The sequence below is a fragment of the Apodemus sylvaticus genome, chromosome 10 (genome assembly GCF_947179515.1).
Source record: "Apodemus sylvaticus chromosome 10, mApoSyl1.1, whole genome shotgun sequence".
NCBI classification, from domain to species: domain Eukaryota; kingdom Metazoa; phylum Chordata; class Mammalia; order Rodentia; family Muridae; genus Apodemus; species Apodemus sylvaticus.
The window spans coordinates 16219540-16238498 of NC_067481.1; the positions used below are offsets into that span (position 1 = coordinate 16219540).

Here is an 18959-nt window from a genome sequence, read left to right on the forward strand (position 1 = left end):
CGGAGGACACCATGGGGAAAACAGCTGGGGAGATGTAAATTGTGTTTGCCTTTACTTACCCTGGGCCAGCATTTCATCATTCCTGTGCCCGCTGATACTTCCTGTTTAGATAGCTCGCTGTATGACCAGATGTTGGTGTCAACAACTGTGTGATCTTGAGCAAAGTTAGAACCTTTTCCTCTTAAAATGAAAGACCAAATGCCCACCTCAACAAGGTTGGATACTTTCCCCTATATTTGAATTTCTTTCTTTTCTCTTCATTTCTTTCTTTTTCTTTCTATGCTGTTATTGTTATTGTTGTTTTTGAGACAGGGTTTCTATATAACCCTGGTAGTCCTAGAACTCACTTTGTAGCCCATACTGGCTTTTTTAAAAAAGATTATTTATTCATTCATTCGTTTGTTTGTTTATTTATTTATTATATGTAAGTACACTGTAGCTATCTTCAGACACTCAGAAGAGGGCATCAGATCTCACTGTGGATGGTTGTGAGCCACCAGGTGGTTGCTGGGATTTGAACTCAGGACCTTTAAAAGAGTCAGTGTTCATTTATTTATTTATTTATTTATTTGGATTTTTTTTTTTTTTCTGAGACAGGGTTTCTCTGTATAGCCCTGGCTGTCCTGGAACTCACTCTGTAGACCAGGCTGGCCTCGAACTCAGAAATCCGCCTGCCTCTGCCTCCCAGAGTGCTGGGATTATAGGCATGCGCCACCACTGCCCGGCTGCAGTCAGTGTTCTTAACCTCTGAGCCATCTCTCCCCAACCCCGACTCATGAGTGTAGTGCTTGCAGATGTCAGAAGGGGGCATGGATCCTTTGGAAACAATGTTATTGGCAACTGTGAGTTGTGGAATGTAGAATCTGGACTCCATCCTTTGGAAGAGCAGTGTCTGCTCTTAACTGCTGAGCCACCTCCTAAGCCCCAAGATGACTGTGTTGGAAAGGGAGAAGATGGAAGGCCACAAAACCTGAGTATTTTTTTTTAACTCTTTATCAGACCTGGCTGATAAAGGAGGATCCTGAGATTGAGGACAGCTGGGACTACATAGCAAGACTCTGTCTTAAAACACAAAATCAAAAGATTTAACTTGGTCACCTAAAGTGAATGTATTTTTACATCCGGACACTATTTCTTTGGCTAAATTAGGCATCTAATCTTGTCATCAAAGTGAAACTTTTAAGTGCCAGGTGAATTTCCTGTTTCTCCATACACATCAGCTTACTAGAAAGTCTTTTACACTGGGATACAGTCAGTTTCTTCACACTTTAGTAGGTGAGTTCAGAGTAGATGCAATCAGCTTCTCTATTCACATCGCCTTCTGAAATTGGAGAGGGAAAATAACTCAGTAAGCTACAGCTCTGAGTTCAGAGAAACCCTAAAAGGAATCCCCATTTCAGGTATGTTGGCTTAGGTCCCTCGCGGTGGCAGGAGGAAGAAGCTGACTCCCCCAACTTGTCCTCGGACTTCTGCGCACACACCATGGCATATGTTGGCCCATTCACACACATACACAATAAGTAAATATAATAGATTGTTTTATTTAAAAGCCCCATTTCTAGATGGTAAACCTGAAAGAAGCAAGTATTAACTGGTCTTTCCCAGTTTAATAATTTCTTCTGTGTGTGTTTGTGTGTGTGTTTGTGTGTGGTATGTATATGGGGGGGGGGGGGTCATGAAGGCCATAGGAGGCCATTACATTTCCTGCCTTATCACTTCCTACCTTACTCTCTTGAGATGGGGTCTTTCGCTAAACCTGAAGCAAGACTGGATGCCAGTGAGCCCCAGAAATCTCTGCATCTCCTCATCTCAAAGGCCCAAGCACAGCCACGCCCAGCTTTTTGCTCAAGAGCTCAGGATCCGAACTCAAGTCCTCGTGAAGGTGAGACAGGCAAGGGCTCCTATCCCCAGAGCCATCTCCCCAGCACTCATTTCTTCTTAAAAATGTTTTAGAGCTGAAGAGTTGGCTCAGCAGTTAAGAGCACTGGCTGCTCTTCCAGAGGTCCTGAGTTCAATTCCCAGCAACCTCAAGGTGGCTCACAACCATCTGTAATGAGATCGGATGCCTTCTTCTGATGTGTCTGAAAAAACAACTACAGTGTACTCACATATAATAAAATAAATAAATCTTTGGGGCTAGGGAGATGGCTCAGAGGTTAAGAGCACTGACTGCTCTTCCAGAGGTTCTGAGTTCAATTCCCAGCAACCACATGGTGACTTACAACCATCTGTAATGGAATCAGATGCCCTCTTCTGGTGTGTCTGAAGACAGCTACAGTGTATTCATATATATATATATAATCTTTAAAAAAGAAAAAAAATGTTTTAGTAGTGACCCTGTGTGGGAATTTTTTTTGGTGATGGTATTTTTTTGTTGTTGAGATTCTATTTATCTGTTTGTTTGTTTATGTTTTCAAGACAGGGTTTCTCTGGGTAGCCCTGGCTGTCCTGGAAACTCACTCTGTAGACCAGGCTAGCCTCAAACTTACAGAGATCTGCCTGCCTCTGACTCCCAGAGTGTTGGAATTAAAGGTGTGCACCACCATCACCTTTCTGAGTTCGAGACCAGCCTGGTCCATCAGAGCTACCCATAGAAAACCCTGCCTTGAAAAACCCAGAAGAAAAAAGGAGATTTTATTTTAACTTTAACTAACGTGGGGGGTGGGGGAGGCATGTGTGTGTGAGCATAGACACCTCTGGAGACCAGAAGCAGAGGCCTCCGGTGCTAAAGGTGCAAGTGGTTGTAAGCCACCAGCCAGGAGTGCTGGGATGTGAACCCAGGTCCTCTGGAGCAGAGTACACACTCATAAATGCCAAGCCGTTTCTTAGCCTGTCTTGGAAGTATCTAGAAGAAAGTTCCAACCCAGTTTTCCCTCCACCCACTTCTGCATCTGTCATTGTGGTGATATTACAGTTACATTAATTACATTAGTGGGAGCTGTGATTGGTTACTATTGACTTGCTAGGAGCCTGGAGTCCGCAAACCCCATCCTTAGATACAAAAGCCCCTGCTCACAGTGATGTCACAGGGACACTTGTGTCATGGCAACTGCGTCTCTTGTCCCACCACGACTCACCTTGTTTTGCGGGTGCTGCCTCCTGGAAGACTGGAATGGCATAGTGTATCTCCTGGGGTTGTTCTGCCCCTGGGCCAAAGACAGTGCATAAGTGTTACTGGGTCAGGTCTTGGCTCGTCTGACCCAGGAGGGCGGTGGCCTGGGGCCTGGACTGAGCCCTTTTCCTTTGGGGTTGTGGGAATGCGTTGTCATTCCCAGGCTGAGCCAGGCTCCTGCTTGGCAGGATGGAAATGCCAGAAACTGGGAACTGATGCGGGTGATTCAGGGCTTACTCAGTGCTCAGAGTGTGTCTGGCTCTGAGGGGCTGACTAGATTGGAGGCCGACGTTAGCTGGGCCCTTCCACCGTAAACATCCAACATACAGTGTCTGCTCTGATAAGTGACTAAATATTGTACTGTTTGATGACTCTAGCTAATCATAGAGTACTACAATCTTGCAAAGCTCTAAGGGAGCGGGTCTATGTACTCTAGCACTTGGCTGGCACAGGTGGAGCTCTGGGTTTGATCCCAAGCACTGCAAAAATCAAACCGGCAAACAAGATTGAGACAGTTCGATTCTGCAATGTGCAGACTAAAATAGAAAGACACAGAGATTCGCATGGCTTCTATGCAATGATGACATGCAAATTACACCACATTGGTAATCCTGGGACATGGGCATGGGAGGATTGTGGGAGTTTGAGGTCATCCTGGGCTGCACAGTGAGTACAAAGCTAGCCTAGGCTAGATGCTAATATAGTTTTTCATTTGTTGTCAAACTAGATATTTTTAAAGAACAGTTTGTTGGATAGGGTATCATAGGTCTGTGATCCCATCACTCGAGAGGCTGAGGCAGGAGGGTTACAAGTTTGAAGCCAGTCTGGGCTACCTAGCATGACTCTGTCTGAAAAGAAGACAAATGAGCAGCATAATCTTCTTTAAATGATGATCACGAGAGACTTTGGGGTAGAGCATGGATCATCTGAAAAAAAGCTGAAATAAACCAAGCTGAAATAAAGTCATCTCTAAAATATGTTACATGGAAAAAAAAAAACAAAGGATAGGATGATCCCCTTGTGATAAGCTACGTCAGGGAGGAGCTCTGAACCCTGCCCCAGTCCCCGGACAGTAAGACTGGAGACGGGAGGCAGCTGCAGGAGTTTTTTTTTTTTTTTTTTTTTTTAAAAAGTGTCTCTGGAGAATTTTTTGTTTTTGTCTTTGTTTTTTGGATTTGGATTTGGTTTTTTTCGAGACAGGGTTTCTCTATGTAGCCCTGGCTGTCCTGGAACTCTGTAGACCAGGCTGGCCTCAAACTCAGAATCCACCTGCCTCTGCCTCCCAAAGTGCTGGGATTATAGGTGTGCACCACCACCGCCCGGTGGAGAATTTTATTTTATTTTATATAACTAGCACTGTGTCGTACTTGTCTCACATGTGTGGATACCTTGGGGTCAAGTCCCAGTGCCTTAACATGTGTGTGTGTGTGTGTGTGTGTGTGTAGGTATATATATATATATATATATATATACACACACATGTATATGTACATATGTATGGATACAGTCACCCACAAACCAACCAATCAAACTGCTCAAAACAGCCAGCAAAGCCCTTTACCTGTTTGAGTTTTGTAGACATTTGCATACAGTTCACCTTGTGTGGGCACATCTCCAGAACCCTTGGACGCATTCTCTCTCAGAGTCTTTCCTGTCCCCAACCCCCCACCAAAAAAAAAACAAGACATATAATCATCATGTTGAACCTATTTAGACATGTTTTTCCTGTCTTCTCTGCCAAGGGAAAGAATCTCTCATGATTCTAAGTGACATGCCAGTGGCCTCAACTAATTGGGGGGGGGGGGATCACAGGTTTCTATATAGCACTGACTTCTCTAGTCCAGGGTCCTCCTGACCAGGCCCTGCGAGGCCTTAGCCTATGCATCATAGTGGAAATGGACACATTTTCTTTCCTTCTTGAAAGGTAGAGAGCCTTGAGATATCTTCAAGAGATGAGTAATACAACTAAGCTCTAAGTTCTATGTTTCTTTGGTTTTGTTTTTTCTGAGCCAGGGTTTCTGAGACAGGTGTAGCCCTGGCTGTCCTGAAACTCAGTACTCGAGGCTGGCCTTGAACTCAAAGATCTGCCTGCCTCTGCCTCCCAAAGGCTAGGATTAGCTGCATGTTCCACCACCACCTAGCTGAAATCAAACGTCTTAATGGCACTTTGACAAAAACTTGGGGTGATTTCATTGTTGAGACGTTTGAGAAGCTGAGTTAAATAGGGTGTCTGTTTCCACAGGGTTTTAGGGTCTGGGTTTGTCTGCAGTCTGTTCTAGGTCTTGTGGAAGCTGGGCTCGGACCTGCCTTTGCTTTTCACCGGCCATCCCCAGCTGCTTTTCAACTTCATCAGCTGAGGGCTGCCCTCTGTGCCCTTCATCCGTGGAAGGTGGAGGGAGCACGGGGGCCTGACTGACACCTGTGAACGAATCTCACTCATTCAGTGTCTCCACCGCCCTATTCCACGGGTCAGAAGGCGGAGGCCCAGAGAAGACATGGCGCCAGGCAGCCCTCCGCTTGGCTCCTCGTGCGCTTGAGACACAAAGGCTGTTTTGTGCAAATCTAGATATTTCTCCACACGTGTGGAGAAAAAGAGCCACTTTGAAATCTTTACCAGAGAAGGGCTTAGAGGTGAGCAGGGAAAGCCTTCTACTCTGACAGTGAAGAGTTTGTTGTTGCTATAGTGGGTCGAGTGGGAAGACCACCGAGGCGTGTTCCCCTCCCGACTTCACACACCAAGCCCCCGGGAGTAGCTGAGAAGCTGTTATAAATAGTATTACACACACACACACACACACACACACACACACACACCACGTGCACAGCAGCACTGTTTACAGTGGCCTGAAGACGAAAGCAACCCAAGCATGGGGACCAGAAGTGGAAAAATGACATGAGGTTTTCTGGAAGACCAGATGGTTCCCAGGCCTAAAAAGGAAAGCTGTTCCCATATGCAAAGGAAACCAAACACCAAAGAACAGCCCCTGGGGGTGTGGCACAGCCAGCAGAGCCCTTGCCCAGCAAGCAGGGTGCCCTGAGTTCATTCTACAGGCCTGTAATCCAACTACTCAGGAGGACCAGAAGTTCAAGGTTATCCTAACTACATGGTGAATTGAAGACCAGCCTGGGATACCGGAGACCCTGTCACAAAATAAAAGACAACTGCATGGTTTCACTCAAATGAAATCCTAGAATGGTTCTGTCTGTAGAGACAGAAAACAGAATGTGGTTACAGAACAGAACAGAATGAGGAACTGTCTCAGTGGGTTTCAGCCGGGGAAGCTGATAAAGGTGGGTGCGGCCTTATCCGTGGTCTCACAACGGAGATAAGTGTGACTGTTACTGACACGCACAGACAACTAGCTGAGCATGTGACTGGGAAGAGCTCTTGTTGAACACACGACAGGGCCTCACACAGTAAAAGAAACAAAGATGGGGGAGTAGAATAGCAAATCTCACTGTGTGTATATTTTAGCATGACACGAAGACAGTCTTATGCTCAGTTGGTAGTCTTGCCTGCACAAAGCTCTAGGTTTCACCCCTACCGACACACAAATTGGATGTAGGAACATGTGATTGTGGTCCCAGTCTGGTGCAGGAGGACCAGAAGTCAAGGCCATTCTCTAGTGCATGGTGAGTCTGACACCACCCCGGCTACCAGAGACTCAAGACTCAAAAAAAAAAAAAAAAAAAAAAAAACTATACGCTGAGAGTACTGGTGCAGACCTGTAAGCTCAGCATTCCAAAGCTGAGACTGAAGCACCATTGTGGGTTCAAAGCCAGCCAGGCAGACCTTACAAGGCCTTTAAGAGTACAAAAATTATCAATGATTTTCAGATGATAGGTACCGAATTCTAATCCAGTCATGGGGTTGGGGGCATGGGGATGTGTGTTTAAGTTATGTCCATGTGAGGCTGGCTCTCCAGGCAATCTACACCAGAACGAACCTAAGGGCAGTGCTCTATGAACCACATGAAGTCTGTCTGTCTACCTCTTAATCTCTTTCTCTCTTTCTTTCTCCCTCCCCCTCCCCCCTCCACCCAGGGTTTCTCTGTGTAGCCCTGGCTGTCCTGGAACTCACTCTGTAGACCAGGCTGGCCTCTCAGAGATCCCCACCCCTCCTGCCTCTGAGTGCTGGGATTAAAGGCGTGCTCTACCACCACTGGGCTCCCCTTCCCCCTCTGCCCTGCGCAGGAACCTACCAGGGAGAACCTACCTTTTTTGTATTTGAGATAAATCCAAAAAGCCAGAACTAGGAATATTACCAGTAGGCCCAGTAACACCCCTGGGAGCAACAGTGACAGCTGACATGAAGAGCAGCTCTCATCTTCTGTGAGAAAAAAGTTCATAGGTCACCACTATACATAGCAAAGGTTCCTTTTTCTATGACACTGACCTAAGTTCTCTAGGAAAGGCCATCATGGCTGTCACCTGTGTTCACCAGCATACTGTGTACATGATTCCAGCAACTCCTGAGGTTCTTAAAGTCATATCCTTGTGCCTCCCTTCCCCATGGCATGACCAGGCTGGCCTCGAACTCAGAAATCCACCAATCCACCGGCCTCTGCCTCCCAAGTGCTGGGATTAAAGGCGTGTACCACCACAGCCCTGCTACCAGGCAATTCTTTGTCACCATCTCTTAATACCATCCCAGCAGGTCCTGAAACAACACCCAACCATAGCAACCACTGTCCAGCCCCTTACCTCAGCTCCTCAGCCTCAGGGGGAACAACCTGAGGGGCCACCTGCAGAGCAGCAGGCCAGGCAAATAGCTAACCTGACCAGCCCTGTGCAGCATGGCAAAAGCCAGTCAGAGGGCAGGACGAGAAGTCAGAGGGCAGGACGAGGGTGCATCTTTGCTCCAACGAACCAATGTGCAGGCGTCCATGGTCTTTTATTTCTTTTCTTGAACTTGCTATGTAGCTGAGGCTAGCCTAAATTGGCTCCTTTTTCCAATTTCCCAAAGCTGGGACTACAGATGTGTGGAGCACAACTGTCAGCTTATTTTTATTTATTTATTTATTTTTTATTTTTTTATTTGGACAGACAAGGTCTCTTTATCTCTCTATGTAGCCTTGGCTATCCTAGAACTCACTCTGTAGACCAGGCTAGCCTTAAACTCAGAGATCCACCTGTCTCTGCTAGCCAAGTATTGAGATTAAAGGCTTTCACCACCACCACCACCTGGCCAGTTTGTTTGTTTGTTTGTTTGTTTGTTTAGGCTTTTTGGATTTGGTTTTTTTCAAGATAGGGTTTCCCTGTATAGTCCTGGCTATCCTGGAACTCACTCTGTAGACCAGGCTGGCCTCGAACTCCCAAAGTGCTGGGATTACAGGTGTGCGCCACCACTACCCTGCTCAGTTTGTTTATTCTTAAGAGTAACTACTATCAAAAATGCATTTACTGCATATTCGTTTACCCACTGTATTTTATTAGTCAGGGTTCAGTCACAGAATTTTTGGAATGTCTCTATATATTAAGGAAATTTATTGTGATGTCTTACAGTCTGCAGTCTGACTAGCCCAACAATGGGCCACTGTGGATGGGAAGTCCAAGAATCTAGTAGTCGCTCAGTGCACGAGGCTAGTTGTTTTGCTCTTCTGTAGAAAGGTATGTGGTAAGCACAGCAGCAGGTAAAGAAGAGTGAGTCTTCCTTCTGCTGATGTCCTTATGTAGGTCTCCAGCACGAGGTGTGGCTCAAATTAAAGGTGTGTACCCACCATGTCTGGATCTGGGAGTTGCTTTGCCTCAGGCTGACCTTGAACTCAGAGATCTCCTTGCCTCAGTCTCCTGGGGTTAAAGGTATATACTACCTTAGCCTGGGCTTAAGCTTTTCATGGCCAAGATCTCCATGCCAAGATCCAGGTCAGAAACTGTGTCTTCCAGCCTCAACCTGGGTCCTCTAGAAGATGAGTAAATATTCTGGATCACAGGTGTACCCTCCAATTCTGGGTTGTAGTTCATTCCAGATATAGTCAAGTTGACAACCGGGAATAGCCGTGACAACCAATTACATGCATGTAAAAGCCACGTAAACGGTACACATGGAGAAGGCAGAAGACAGCTTATGGGCCTTGACTCTTCCCACCATGTGGGTCCCAGAGGGCAAACTCAGACCTTCAGATTTGGTGGCAGTAGCCTCCAGTCACTGAGCCAGGAGCATGACCTTGCCCACCATCCAGTTCCAAGCGTGCAGTGGAGCTGGCTCATTCTCGGCCCCAAAGTAGCCTATTTCTCTAATCCTGTGTTCATTTATAGAATTCAGTGACACAAGTACTTTGACTTCCTCTAAGGAGCAGAAGTGGCCTTGCTAAATTAATGAGAGGGAAACACAAAACAGGAAATACAGGACTCTGGTCTCATGTCAAGTCCTCTTTTTCTACAATTAAGTGTTTTGGTTTTGTTTGTTTGTTTTTGGATTTGGTTTTTTTCAAGACAGGGTTTCTCTGTATAGCCCTAGCTGTCCTGGAACTCACTCTGTAGACCAGGCTGGCCTCGAACTCAGAAATCCTCCTGCCTCTGCCTCCCAGAGTGCTGGGATTACAGGCGTGCGCCACCACCGCCGGGCCTGTTTTATATATATAGTTATAGTTATTTAGGTTTTTTTATTTATTTATTTATTTTAGTTTTTTGAGACAGGGTCTCTCTGTATAGACTTAGCTGTCCTGAAACTCCATGGACCAGGCTGTCCTTGAACTCACAGAGATATGTTTTCCAACTGCTATCTAGATTTATTTTATTGTATGTGCTTGACACATTTGTGTGTGGGGGGGTTGTTTTGTTTTGTTTTGTTTGTTTTTCAAGACAGGGTTTCTCTGTGTAGCCCTGGCTGTCCTGGAACTCAGTCTGTAGACCAGGCTGGCCTCGAACTCAGAAATCCGCCTGCCTCTGCCTCCCAAGTGCTGGGATTAACAGCATGTGCCACCACCACCTGGCTAATAAATTTTTGATAGTCATCACTCTTAAGAAACAAACTGGCCCTGGCGGCACACGACTTTAGTCCCAGCACTTGGGAGGCAGAGGCAGGTGCATCTCTGAGTTCAAGCAGGTTCGTATGTATATGTGTTTACCACATGTATGTGTGTCCACCTTGGTGCCCATAGAGGCTAGAAGAAGGCTTTAGTCTCTCTGGACTGGAGCCAACGATGGCTATGAGCCATTATGTAGGTGCTGGGACTTGATCGTGGATGCTCTAGAAGATGAGTAAGTATTCTTACCCATCTCTCCGGCTCCCCTAGTCTATTTTTGGGAAGATTCTAGCAATGTGATATGTTATGTGGTCCCTTAACACAAATATAAGGAAGGAAGGATTGCCATCCGTCATGTTACCCATGTGGTTTTACATGACCTTAGAACAGTCTCTAGGGTCTGGAGATAAGCCAACTATGCTTCAAAATGTTACAAATTGCCCCAAAGCTGGAAGGGCTGGCATATACCTGTGATCCCAGAACTTGGAAAATAGAGCTAGGAGAATCAGGAGTCAGGGTTATCCTTGGCTATATGTATGAGCATAGAACCAGCCTAGGCTACTTGAGTGGCTACTTCCAAAGGGGGGGGGGGAGAAATGCCAAGGTCACAGAGTTGGCAAATTGCAGAGAAACTGCGGAGCGTGACCCCTATCCCCACCCCTGCTGTTAAGAGTCTCATGTAGTCCAAGTTAGCCTCAAACCCATCACTCCAGCCAGGCAGTGGTGACACACGCCTGTAATCCCAGCACTTGGGAGGCAGAGGCAGGCAGATTTCTGAATTTGAGGCCAGCCTGGTCAACAAAGTAAGTTCCAGGACAGCCAGGGCTACACAGAGAAACCCTGTCTCGAAAAACAAAAAACAAAAACAAAAACAAGAAAAGCCACAAAAAGACAAACCCATTGCTGTTCCCAATACTCCAGGCCCCTCTAAACTCAACACCTTTGTGAAGTCTCCCCTGGGCTCACATGCTTCTTTTCTGACTTTCAACCACCTTGAACCAGCCCTGTTTCCCTTGCAAGCTGGAGCTCTAGAGATGTCTGGACCTCTCCCCATATAGGAGGCTCCCGCTCATCTTTCCACACTGTGCCTCGGGCAGGCCCTCCTACCTTCCCCAGCCAGTCCTTTCTTCAGGCCTTACCTTTCTCACACTGTGCCTGTTTCCCTTACAACAGCTGGCACAGCTTGTGGGCCATTTGTTTGGGTTTTGTGTCTTTTCCCCAGACCAGAGGTCCGTGAGGGCAGCAACCAATCACTGTAAGCCAGGGTGTGGTGCATCCGGGTCCTCGCCTCTAACCTTAGCTGATAAGTGAATCCACGGTTAAGGAACCCGTGCTTCTGGCAACTGTCCTGAAGGGACACGTGGTTGCAACAAGCAACGGCTCACACCAAGAGGGCAGTCGGTAGAGATGTATCTGTGAGGCTTCACTGAAGATGATTCTGTTTGATAGGACAGTATGTCACTCGAACAAACTACAGGAAGGTCACGTGTGGAGAAGGCTGGGGGCCTTACTCATAGGGTGAGGAGCACTGGTCCGCAGTGTACACCACATCCCAGCTGTTTCGGCTTTCCTTTCTCCACTCATTGCTATGACAGCCACAGTCGCCACTTAAGTCATGCCCTGTCACCTGGAGCCCATAGCATAAAACTCCTGCAGAAACCTGTACTTCTAGCTGTGCTGGTTAATAGCAGTTTCAACTTGATCAGAGCTAGAACCCCCTAGGACTCAAATGTCTGGGCAGGTCGTGAGAGTTCTATGGATTAGGTGAATGGAGGTGGACAGAACTACCCTGAATGTTGCTGGTATTATCCCATGGGACAAGTCCCAGATTGAATAAGAGAATGTAGCCTGTTGGTGTGCTTCTTTAACCCTAGCAGAGGCAGATAGATGTCTGTGAGTCTGAGGCCAACCTGCTCTACATAGTGAGTTCCAGGCTAGCCAAGGCTACATAATCAGACCTGTCTAAAAAGTTAGTAATAATTATTAAATTTTAAAAATAAGAGGGAGAGGGCTGGAGAGATAGCTCAGTGGTTAAGAGCACTGACTGCAGCCGGGCGTGGTGGTGCACGCCTTTAATCCCAGCACTCTGGGAGGCAGAGGCAGGCAGATTTCTGAGTTCGAGGCCAGCCTGGACTACAGAGTGAGTTCCAGGACAGCCAGGGCTACACAGAGAAACCCTGTCTCGAAAAACCAAAAAAAAAAAAAAAAAAAATAATAATAATAATAAATAAAAAAAAAAGAGCACTGACTGCTCTTCCCAAGGTCCTGAGTTCAAATCCCAGCAACCACATGGTGGCTCACAACCATCCATAAAGAGATCTGATGCCTTGTGGGGTGTGTGAAGACAGCTACAGTGTACTTATATATAATAAATACTTCTTTAAAAAAAAATAAGAGGGAGAGAGCTGGAGAGATGGCTCAGAGGTTAAGAGCACTGTCTGTTCTTCCAGAGATCCTGAGTTCAATTCCCAGCAACCACATGGTGGCTCACAACCATCTGTAAAGGGATCTGATGCCCTCTTCTGGTGTGTCTAAAGACAGCTACAGTGTACTCACATATATAAAATAAATACATCTTTTTTTTTTTTTAAGGAATCCCTATGTGCTGGTTGAGAAGCTTCAGGCTTCAAGGGAACATTGAAGATTGATATGCTGAATAATCTTGATTAGATTAGGGAGGGACTAGGAGATCAGTGAAGTGTGGTATAGAGAATTAGCTAAGCAGGGAGTATCCTCTCTGCTGAGGGAGTACCATCTTTTAGACAGTTGGCCCAGATAAGGAATAAAAAGAAGGAAAAACTTAAAAAAAAAAAAAAAGGAGAAAGCATATGGCAGTTGTGCTACGCAGATGCGCCATGCTCTTCCCAGACTGAATGCTTTCACCCTCCCAGGGCCCTTCACACCGCAGGAGAGGATCCCAGTGGCCACCCCGCCTCCATTGTATACAGATGCGCTTACCAGCGATTGTGAAGTTGAAATCCTGACTGTATTTCCACAAGTTGGAAACAGTAGTTTTGCATTTGTAGGGGCCTGTCTTGTTGGCACTGGATATCCTCAGGTAGAAATCCACAGCTCCCCCTCTTCCTTTCTTGCTTTCTAGGTATTTTGTGCCCCAAAAGAGCGAATAGGTGATGTCTGCTGATGTGTTCTTGGTGAAACAAGACAGGGATACATTTTGGCCTATCCTGACCACGTTCATACTGGAGTTCAGATTTGGAGGAGGTAATTCTGGGAAGACAAAATGACACAGAAGGCTTCGTTAAAACCACCGGACAGGGCTGGAACCGCAGCTTGCAAGGGGAGTGCTTTGCCTAGTGTGCCTAACAAAGTCCTGGATTCCATCCTGAACACACCTCGATCAGGCATGATGCGTATAATTCCAGCTTTCGGGAGATGGGAGCAGGAAGGACCAGGAGGATCAGGGCTATCCTTAGCTGTACAAGGAGTTCAAAGCCAGGCTGGGCTACATAAGACCCAGTGTGTAGTTAGGACTGTAAGGCTTACAGGATCTAGAATCACCTAGGAGATTGCCTCTGGGTGTGCCTGTGAGGACATTTCTAGCCTGGATTAATTGAGGTGGGAAGACCCACCTTGAATGTGTGTGATCCATCAGAGGTCTGGGCTCCCAGACTGAATAAAGAAACACCAGGAGACCATTCCACTGCAGTGGAATGTCTGCTCTGGCAAGGGATCACATCCTAAGACCTGCTGTGGGATCCGACTGGAATGTAGAAACACCTTTAATTCCAGGAGACAAAGGCAAGCAGATCTCTGAGTTCAAGGTTCAAGGCCAGCCTGTTCTAGAGCAAGTTTCAGGTAAAGAAAAGTTTAGGTCAAGGCATGGTGGTACATGCCTTTATCCTAACACTCAGGAGACTGAGGCAGACAGAGCTCTGAGTTCAAGTCAGTCAGTTTGGTTGAGACCTTGAGTTGAGAAGCAGTAGAGTGGAATTTGGGGTAGTTCAGTTCGCCAAGTTCCGAGGTAGTTTTACCCGGACAGTTATAGTGAGACAGGTTACACAGGGAGAAGAAGCTAGACACAGGTGGAGACAGAAGGAGCCAGAGAATGAGAAGGAGCCAGAAGGTTAGAACATATTGCCAAAGTTAGCATGAGGCCAGGCAGAGCAACACAGTAAGAACCTGTGAGGAACCAGACTGAATCAGTCAGCATGGAGAAGAATTTGAGCCAGAACAGCTGAGTTAACCAGCCAGCCAGAGTTCAGAAAGAGCTAGAAAGAGTAATCTTATTCAGCCATAAGTCCCAGGGACTGAAAACATTCTAGACATAGATAAGATTGCCCAGAGCCAAGCTGGGCACTGGTGGTGTATACCTTTAATCCCAGCACTTGGGAGGCAGAGGCAGGCAGATTTCTGAGTTCTAGGCCAGCCTGGTCTACAGAGTGAGTTCTAGGACAGCCAGAGCTACACAAAGAAATCATGTCTCGAAAAAAATTGTACAGAGGCTAGAAGAAGCCTCCAGGACTAGGCCTGGGTTCTCAGACAGAGGTAGTGAGACCAGAGAGGACGATTACATCAGGCGAAATAAAAGATATTTTAACAATCCTCCATCATCTCTCTGTTTCCTGACTAGGTGCTCCATGAGCAACTGTCTCATGTCCCTTCTGTCGTGACTTTCCAGCCATCGTGGGCCATCTCTCCTCTTGAGCAGTGAGCCCAGATTGACCCTTCCTTTCTCTAGTTGCTTCCTGTCAGATATTTGGTCGAATTTTTCATTTCTCACAGTGGTGATAAAAAGCAATACGCCCCCTTTTAAGGTGGAATCAAACACCTTAGGGAAATGTGTGTCCCCCCCAGTCAACCCTAATCTTTCCTTCATTTTTCAGGTGCGCCAGGGGCCACCAGGTCTGCACAGCTGTGCTCCACACTGTTGTGTTGTTGGCTTTTCCCCAGGTAAGAAGTCCGTCATTGCACATTCGTCTCTATGCCTCTATGTTTTTGTTTGACTTTGACAGGGGATTTAACTTCCCATTTGTACTGCTTTTCAGGTAAGACCCTGCCAAATTTTCTGATCATCAATTACATTTCCTATAAGCCAGGGGCAGACCTGCGGCTTTGAACCTTTCATTAAATAACCCACCATAATTCAGATCCCATGGCACACCCTTTTCTGCTCTCCTGCTGGGATGCCCCCAGTTTCCCCAGGATCTTTCTTTCTCCTGTAATTTCGGGACTTGTGTGGATGGAGGCAGGTGGATGGAGACTTCAAGGTCAGTCTGTGCTGGCCTAGTGAGTTCTAGGCCAGCCTGGGCTACATGAGACTACCTTCAGTAAGGCTGTCTGCTGTGGCTTTGGTAGCCAGTCTGTAAACTGGTATACATACATACTCATGTGTGTATTTACTGTAAGATATGTAATACATGCTCTGAGAGTTCATCTTAAATTTAGAATTGGAATAGAAGAACTAGTGTTTGCTAACTTCCCGGCCATCACAGGAGATCAAGACTGCTTGGAAAATCACAACCAAGAGAACTGACATAGCTTGTGAATTTATTGCCATTCAATAAACTCTGACACCACAGACATAAAGAAGTCCATCTAGAGTCAGGCAGTGGTGGTGCACGCCTGTAATCCCAGCACTCTGGGAGGCAGAGACAGGCGGATTTCTGAGTTCAAGGCCAGCCTGGTCTACAGAGTGAGTTCCAGGACAGCCAGGGATATACAGAGAAACCCTGACTCTGAAAAAACAAAAACAAAAACAACCCAAATCCAAAAAAAAAACCAAAACAAAACAAAAAACAAAAAAGAAGTCCATCTAGGATGCTACATTGTATGATCACCCACATTCAAGACTTAACAGGCTGAAGCAGGAGGATTCCTAGGAGTCCAACATCAGCCTTGGCTACACAGTGCGTGCTAGGCTATGAAGTAAGACCTTATCACAAACAGTCCTCAGAAGAAACTGCCTGCTTCCGGAAGCAGAGAGGAAACAGGCTGTGCTGTAAACAATGCCACTTCCAATTTTATGTGGTTAGCTTGTACCAAAGGACCAAGGTACCACACAGAGACTACAGAGGAACCAGGAGTGGGGCACTCCTGCTCACCTATGAAAGAAACCAGACTCAAAAGTCATCAGTTCGTGCTCCCAGGTCAGCAGCGGGGCAGCCAGCATGCCAGGCGGCTCAGCATCAAAGTACTCTGACTCCACTGGAGAGTTCTTCCTAGGCATAGTACTAGCTGCCTGGATTCATTTAAAGGATGTTTTGAGTGGGTATGGTGGGCTGGATCCCAGCTTTTGGGAGTTTAGGAGTTCTAGTCTAGCCTTGGTCATATAATGGAGTTTGAGGCCAGCCTGAGCTACAGGAGACTCAGCCTCAAAAGTAAATAAATGAACAAAAATTTACAAAAAGTTAAGTGAGGGTTTTCTAGCTAAAAGTGAGAACAAAGGAAGTTTAGAGGTTTTCATGGTAAAAACAGTCTCAAGGCTGCTACATTGTATGTTTACCAGTGTTTCAGGTGGAAAAAAATTGCTACAATTAGCTCATTTCCCTCCTAGCAGGCGTTGCTTTTGGTTGCTGATCTAAAAACCACAGAAATCCCTGCAAGTGAATGCTCTTGTTCAAAGTCAGCTGTCTGACCACTTTGGTGCCCATGTTGTCAGGAAATGAAACTTACCGTTTATTTCCACACTCCTACGATCCACTGCGGCGTTTGGAACTGGAAGAGAAAAGGGAAGATTAGGGAAAAAAGCTCGTTTCCCACGTGATTGTTTTGAGAGTTGATTCCCATTTGTTTGTTCATCTTCATTTTTACAAGACAGGGTCTCTCTAGGTAGCCCTGCTGGCCTGGGATTCTCTGTGTAGACAGGCTTCACAGAGATCCGCCTGCCTTTGCCTCCCAAGTACTGGCCTCAGAGTCAGTTCTTAAAATACCGAACTAGGCTTACATGTGATAGGAAGAATCAGAGCCCAGAGTAACAGGTTGTCCAGCCAGCTCCTTGATCCCTTGAATGAGACGACAGAGAGCCTCATGAGAGAGTCACCATCACCCATGGTCAGTTGAGCTCCTGCAGAGTGGGGCTCAGCTTCTAAGATTCCTCTTCCCAACCACATGCAGGAAATGAGAGGATTTAGGCAAGTTTACTCAACAGGACCCGTGACTCGTTGGTTTAACTGTCTGTTTCTTGCTCAGACCGCAAGGTCTCCTATCTCACTTGGATGTGCTTGGTGATAACGGATCTTTTATTCCCCGCCCCCCTTCTCTCTCCCTCCTCGTACCGAGAGGCTAAAGTTAGGTTTTAAGTTTAAATTGCAGTGATTAAGATCTTTAAGAGCCCGGCGGTGCTGGCGTACACCTGTAATCCCAGCACTCTGGGAGGCCGAGGCAGGTGGATTTCTGAGTTTGAGGCCAGCCTGGTCTACAGAGTGAGTTCCAGGACAGCCAGGGCTACACAGAGAAATCCTGTCTCGAAAAAACCAAAAATCCAACCCCTCCCCCCCCGAAAAAGATCTTTAGGAGAAAAATGAAAAAAGCCGCTAACAGGTAAGCCCCACCTGCCCCAGCACAGCTAACTCCCTAGCGTGCTGGCGGCTGTTGTTCATGTAAGATAACAAGGCCCTTGTTTTCTCTTCCTTAGACAAGCTTGGCTGCCCCATCTGCACAGGATGTGCTTGATCACATGTAGGCTGGAGATGCCCAAGCAGAGAGTATGCCAGGATGTATGCTTGCCCCTGATTGGACAAAGGTGGAAAGTATGTGTGGCCTTGTGGGGTTTGCCTTTCTTTACGAGCCTGCGATTAATGTACTTTGGTGACTGACATAACTCCAGGAATCCCGAGCATGGACCTGGCCAGGGCTCATTATCTTAACCAGCATTGCTTGCTTCAAATTTGGCTCAAGAATTGTGTTCTTAGTCTCACCCAATGGGATCAGCACTTACACCACACACACACACACACACACACACACGCACGCACACACTTGCTAGCTGCCTATGAGGTGAGTGACAGGTTCCAGATGTATAAGATACATCTTCTATACACAAGGCCTGAAGGTAATCGGAGGCAGGTTCAGAGAGTCCTTTGGTACGCTACTCTCGGGTGGGTGTGTTCAGACCAGAGCCTCAGCAGAATCACTTTCAGTTCCTCACGCCACCTCTGAGGTAAGCGGCACCAGGCTGCTCTGCAGGACCCTCCAGCCGCCCTCCTGCTTCTCCAGCGTCTGGTCTTGCACGTATCCTCTTTTCCTAATCTCCATGACACACAAGGAAACCTGAGGGCCACCTTAACGGGGGCCGGCTGGAGTCACATACAACCCACACTCATGTAATGCTGGCATCCTAATGGAGGAATCTGGCTGTACCTGGTAAATGGACTGCTTGGGTTTGTTTGGTTGTTGTTGTTTGTTTTGTTTTAAATCAGCTTAACACAAATGAGAGTCACCTTGAAAGGAGGGAACCTCAACTGAGAGAATCTCTCTCTCTCCATCAGATTGACAAAAGGGCTTGTCTGTGTGACATTTTCTTAATTAATGTTAATGATTGATATAGGAAGGCTCAGTGACTGTGGGTGGTGTCACCCCTGAGCAGATGATCCAGGGTGATCTAAGAAAAGAAAAACATGATATGAGCCCCAGAGAGCAAGCAGCACATAGCCCGGCTTCAGGCCCAGCCTCCAGGTTCCTGCCGCAGCATACACCTGGAGGTGTAAGATAGATGACCCCTTTCCTCCCCTAAGTTGATTTTGATCAATGTTTTTATCACAGCAACAGAAAATAAGATGGTAAAGGGATATCATAGCCATGGGTACAAAGCATGTCTCCAATACCAGAATGTAAGAAGATGATGCAGGAGGATGACTGTATGTTCCAAGTAAGCTGAGTTCCAGGTTAGCTTAGGCTGCACAGCAAGACCCTGTCTCAAA

At 46.7% G+C, this 18959-nt stretch overlaps 1 protein-coding gene across 4 annotated transcripts; it reads right to left on the reverse strand.

The window, feature by feature from the left end:
- Window positions 1–390: 390 nt before the first annotated feature.
- On the reverse strand, window positions 391–17241 carry Milr1 (mast cell immunoglobulin like receptor 1). 4 transcript variants are annotated; one of them, XM_052195778.1, is made up of 8 exons: window positions 16985–17240; window positions 16714–16755; window positions 13039–13308; window positions 7329–7442; window positions 4674–4763; window positions 3078–3146; window positions 1226–1321; window positions 391–527 (listed from the first exon to the last, which is right to left on the reverse strand). In XM_052195778.1, exons 1-7 carry the CDS (start codon window positions 17148–17150, stop codon window positions 1269–1271), a joined length of 804 nt encoding a protein of 267 aa, XP_052051738.1. In that variant the 5' UTR covers window positions 17151–17240; the 3' UTR covers window positions 391–527; window positions 1226–1268. The 4 variants fall into 4 exon arrangements, with proteins under 4 accessions (XP_052051738.1, XP_052051737.1, XP_052051740.1 ...); XM_052195777.1 differs by lacking the exon at window positions 391–527 and having other exon boundaries at window positions 1085–1321; XM_052195780.1 differs by lacking the exons at window positions 391–527; window positions 7329–7442 and having other exon boundaries at window positions 1085–1321; window positions 16985–17241.
- Window positions 17242–18959: the final 1718 nt, after the last annotated feature.

Coding starts and splice junctions, on each gene's coding strand:
- Milr1 (XM_052195778.1), bottom strand. CDS start 17,150: ATGTGGTTGGGAAGAGGAATCTTAGAAGCTGAGCCCCACTCTGCAGGA. Junction 7,443..13,038: donor TTTCAACTTCACAATCGCTG/GTAAGCGCATCT, acceptor TTTTTCTCACAG/AAGATGAGAGCTGCTCTTCA. Junction 4,764..7,328: donor TTATCTCAAATACAAAAAAG/GTAGGTTCTCCC, acceptor GGTTGGGGACAG/GAAAGACTCTGAGAGAGAAT.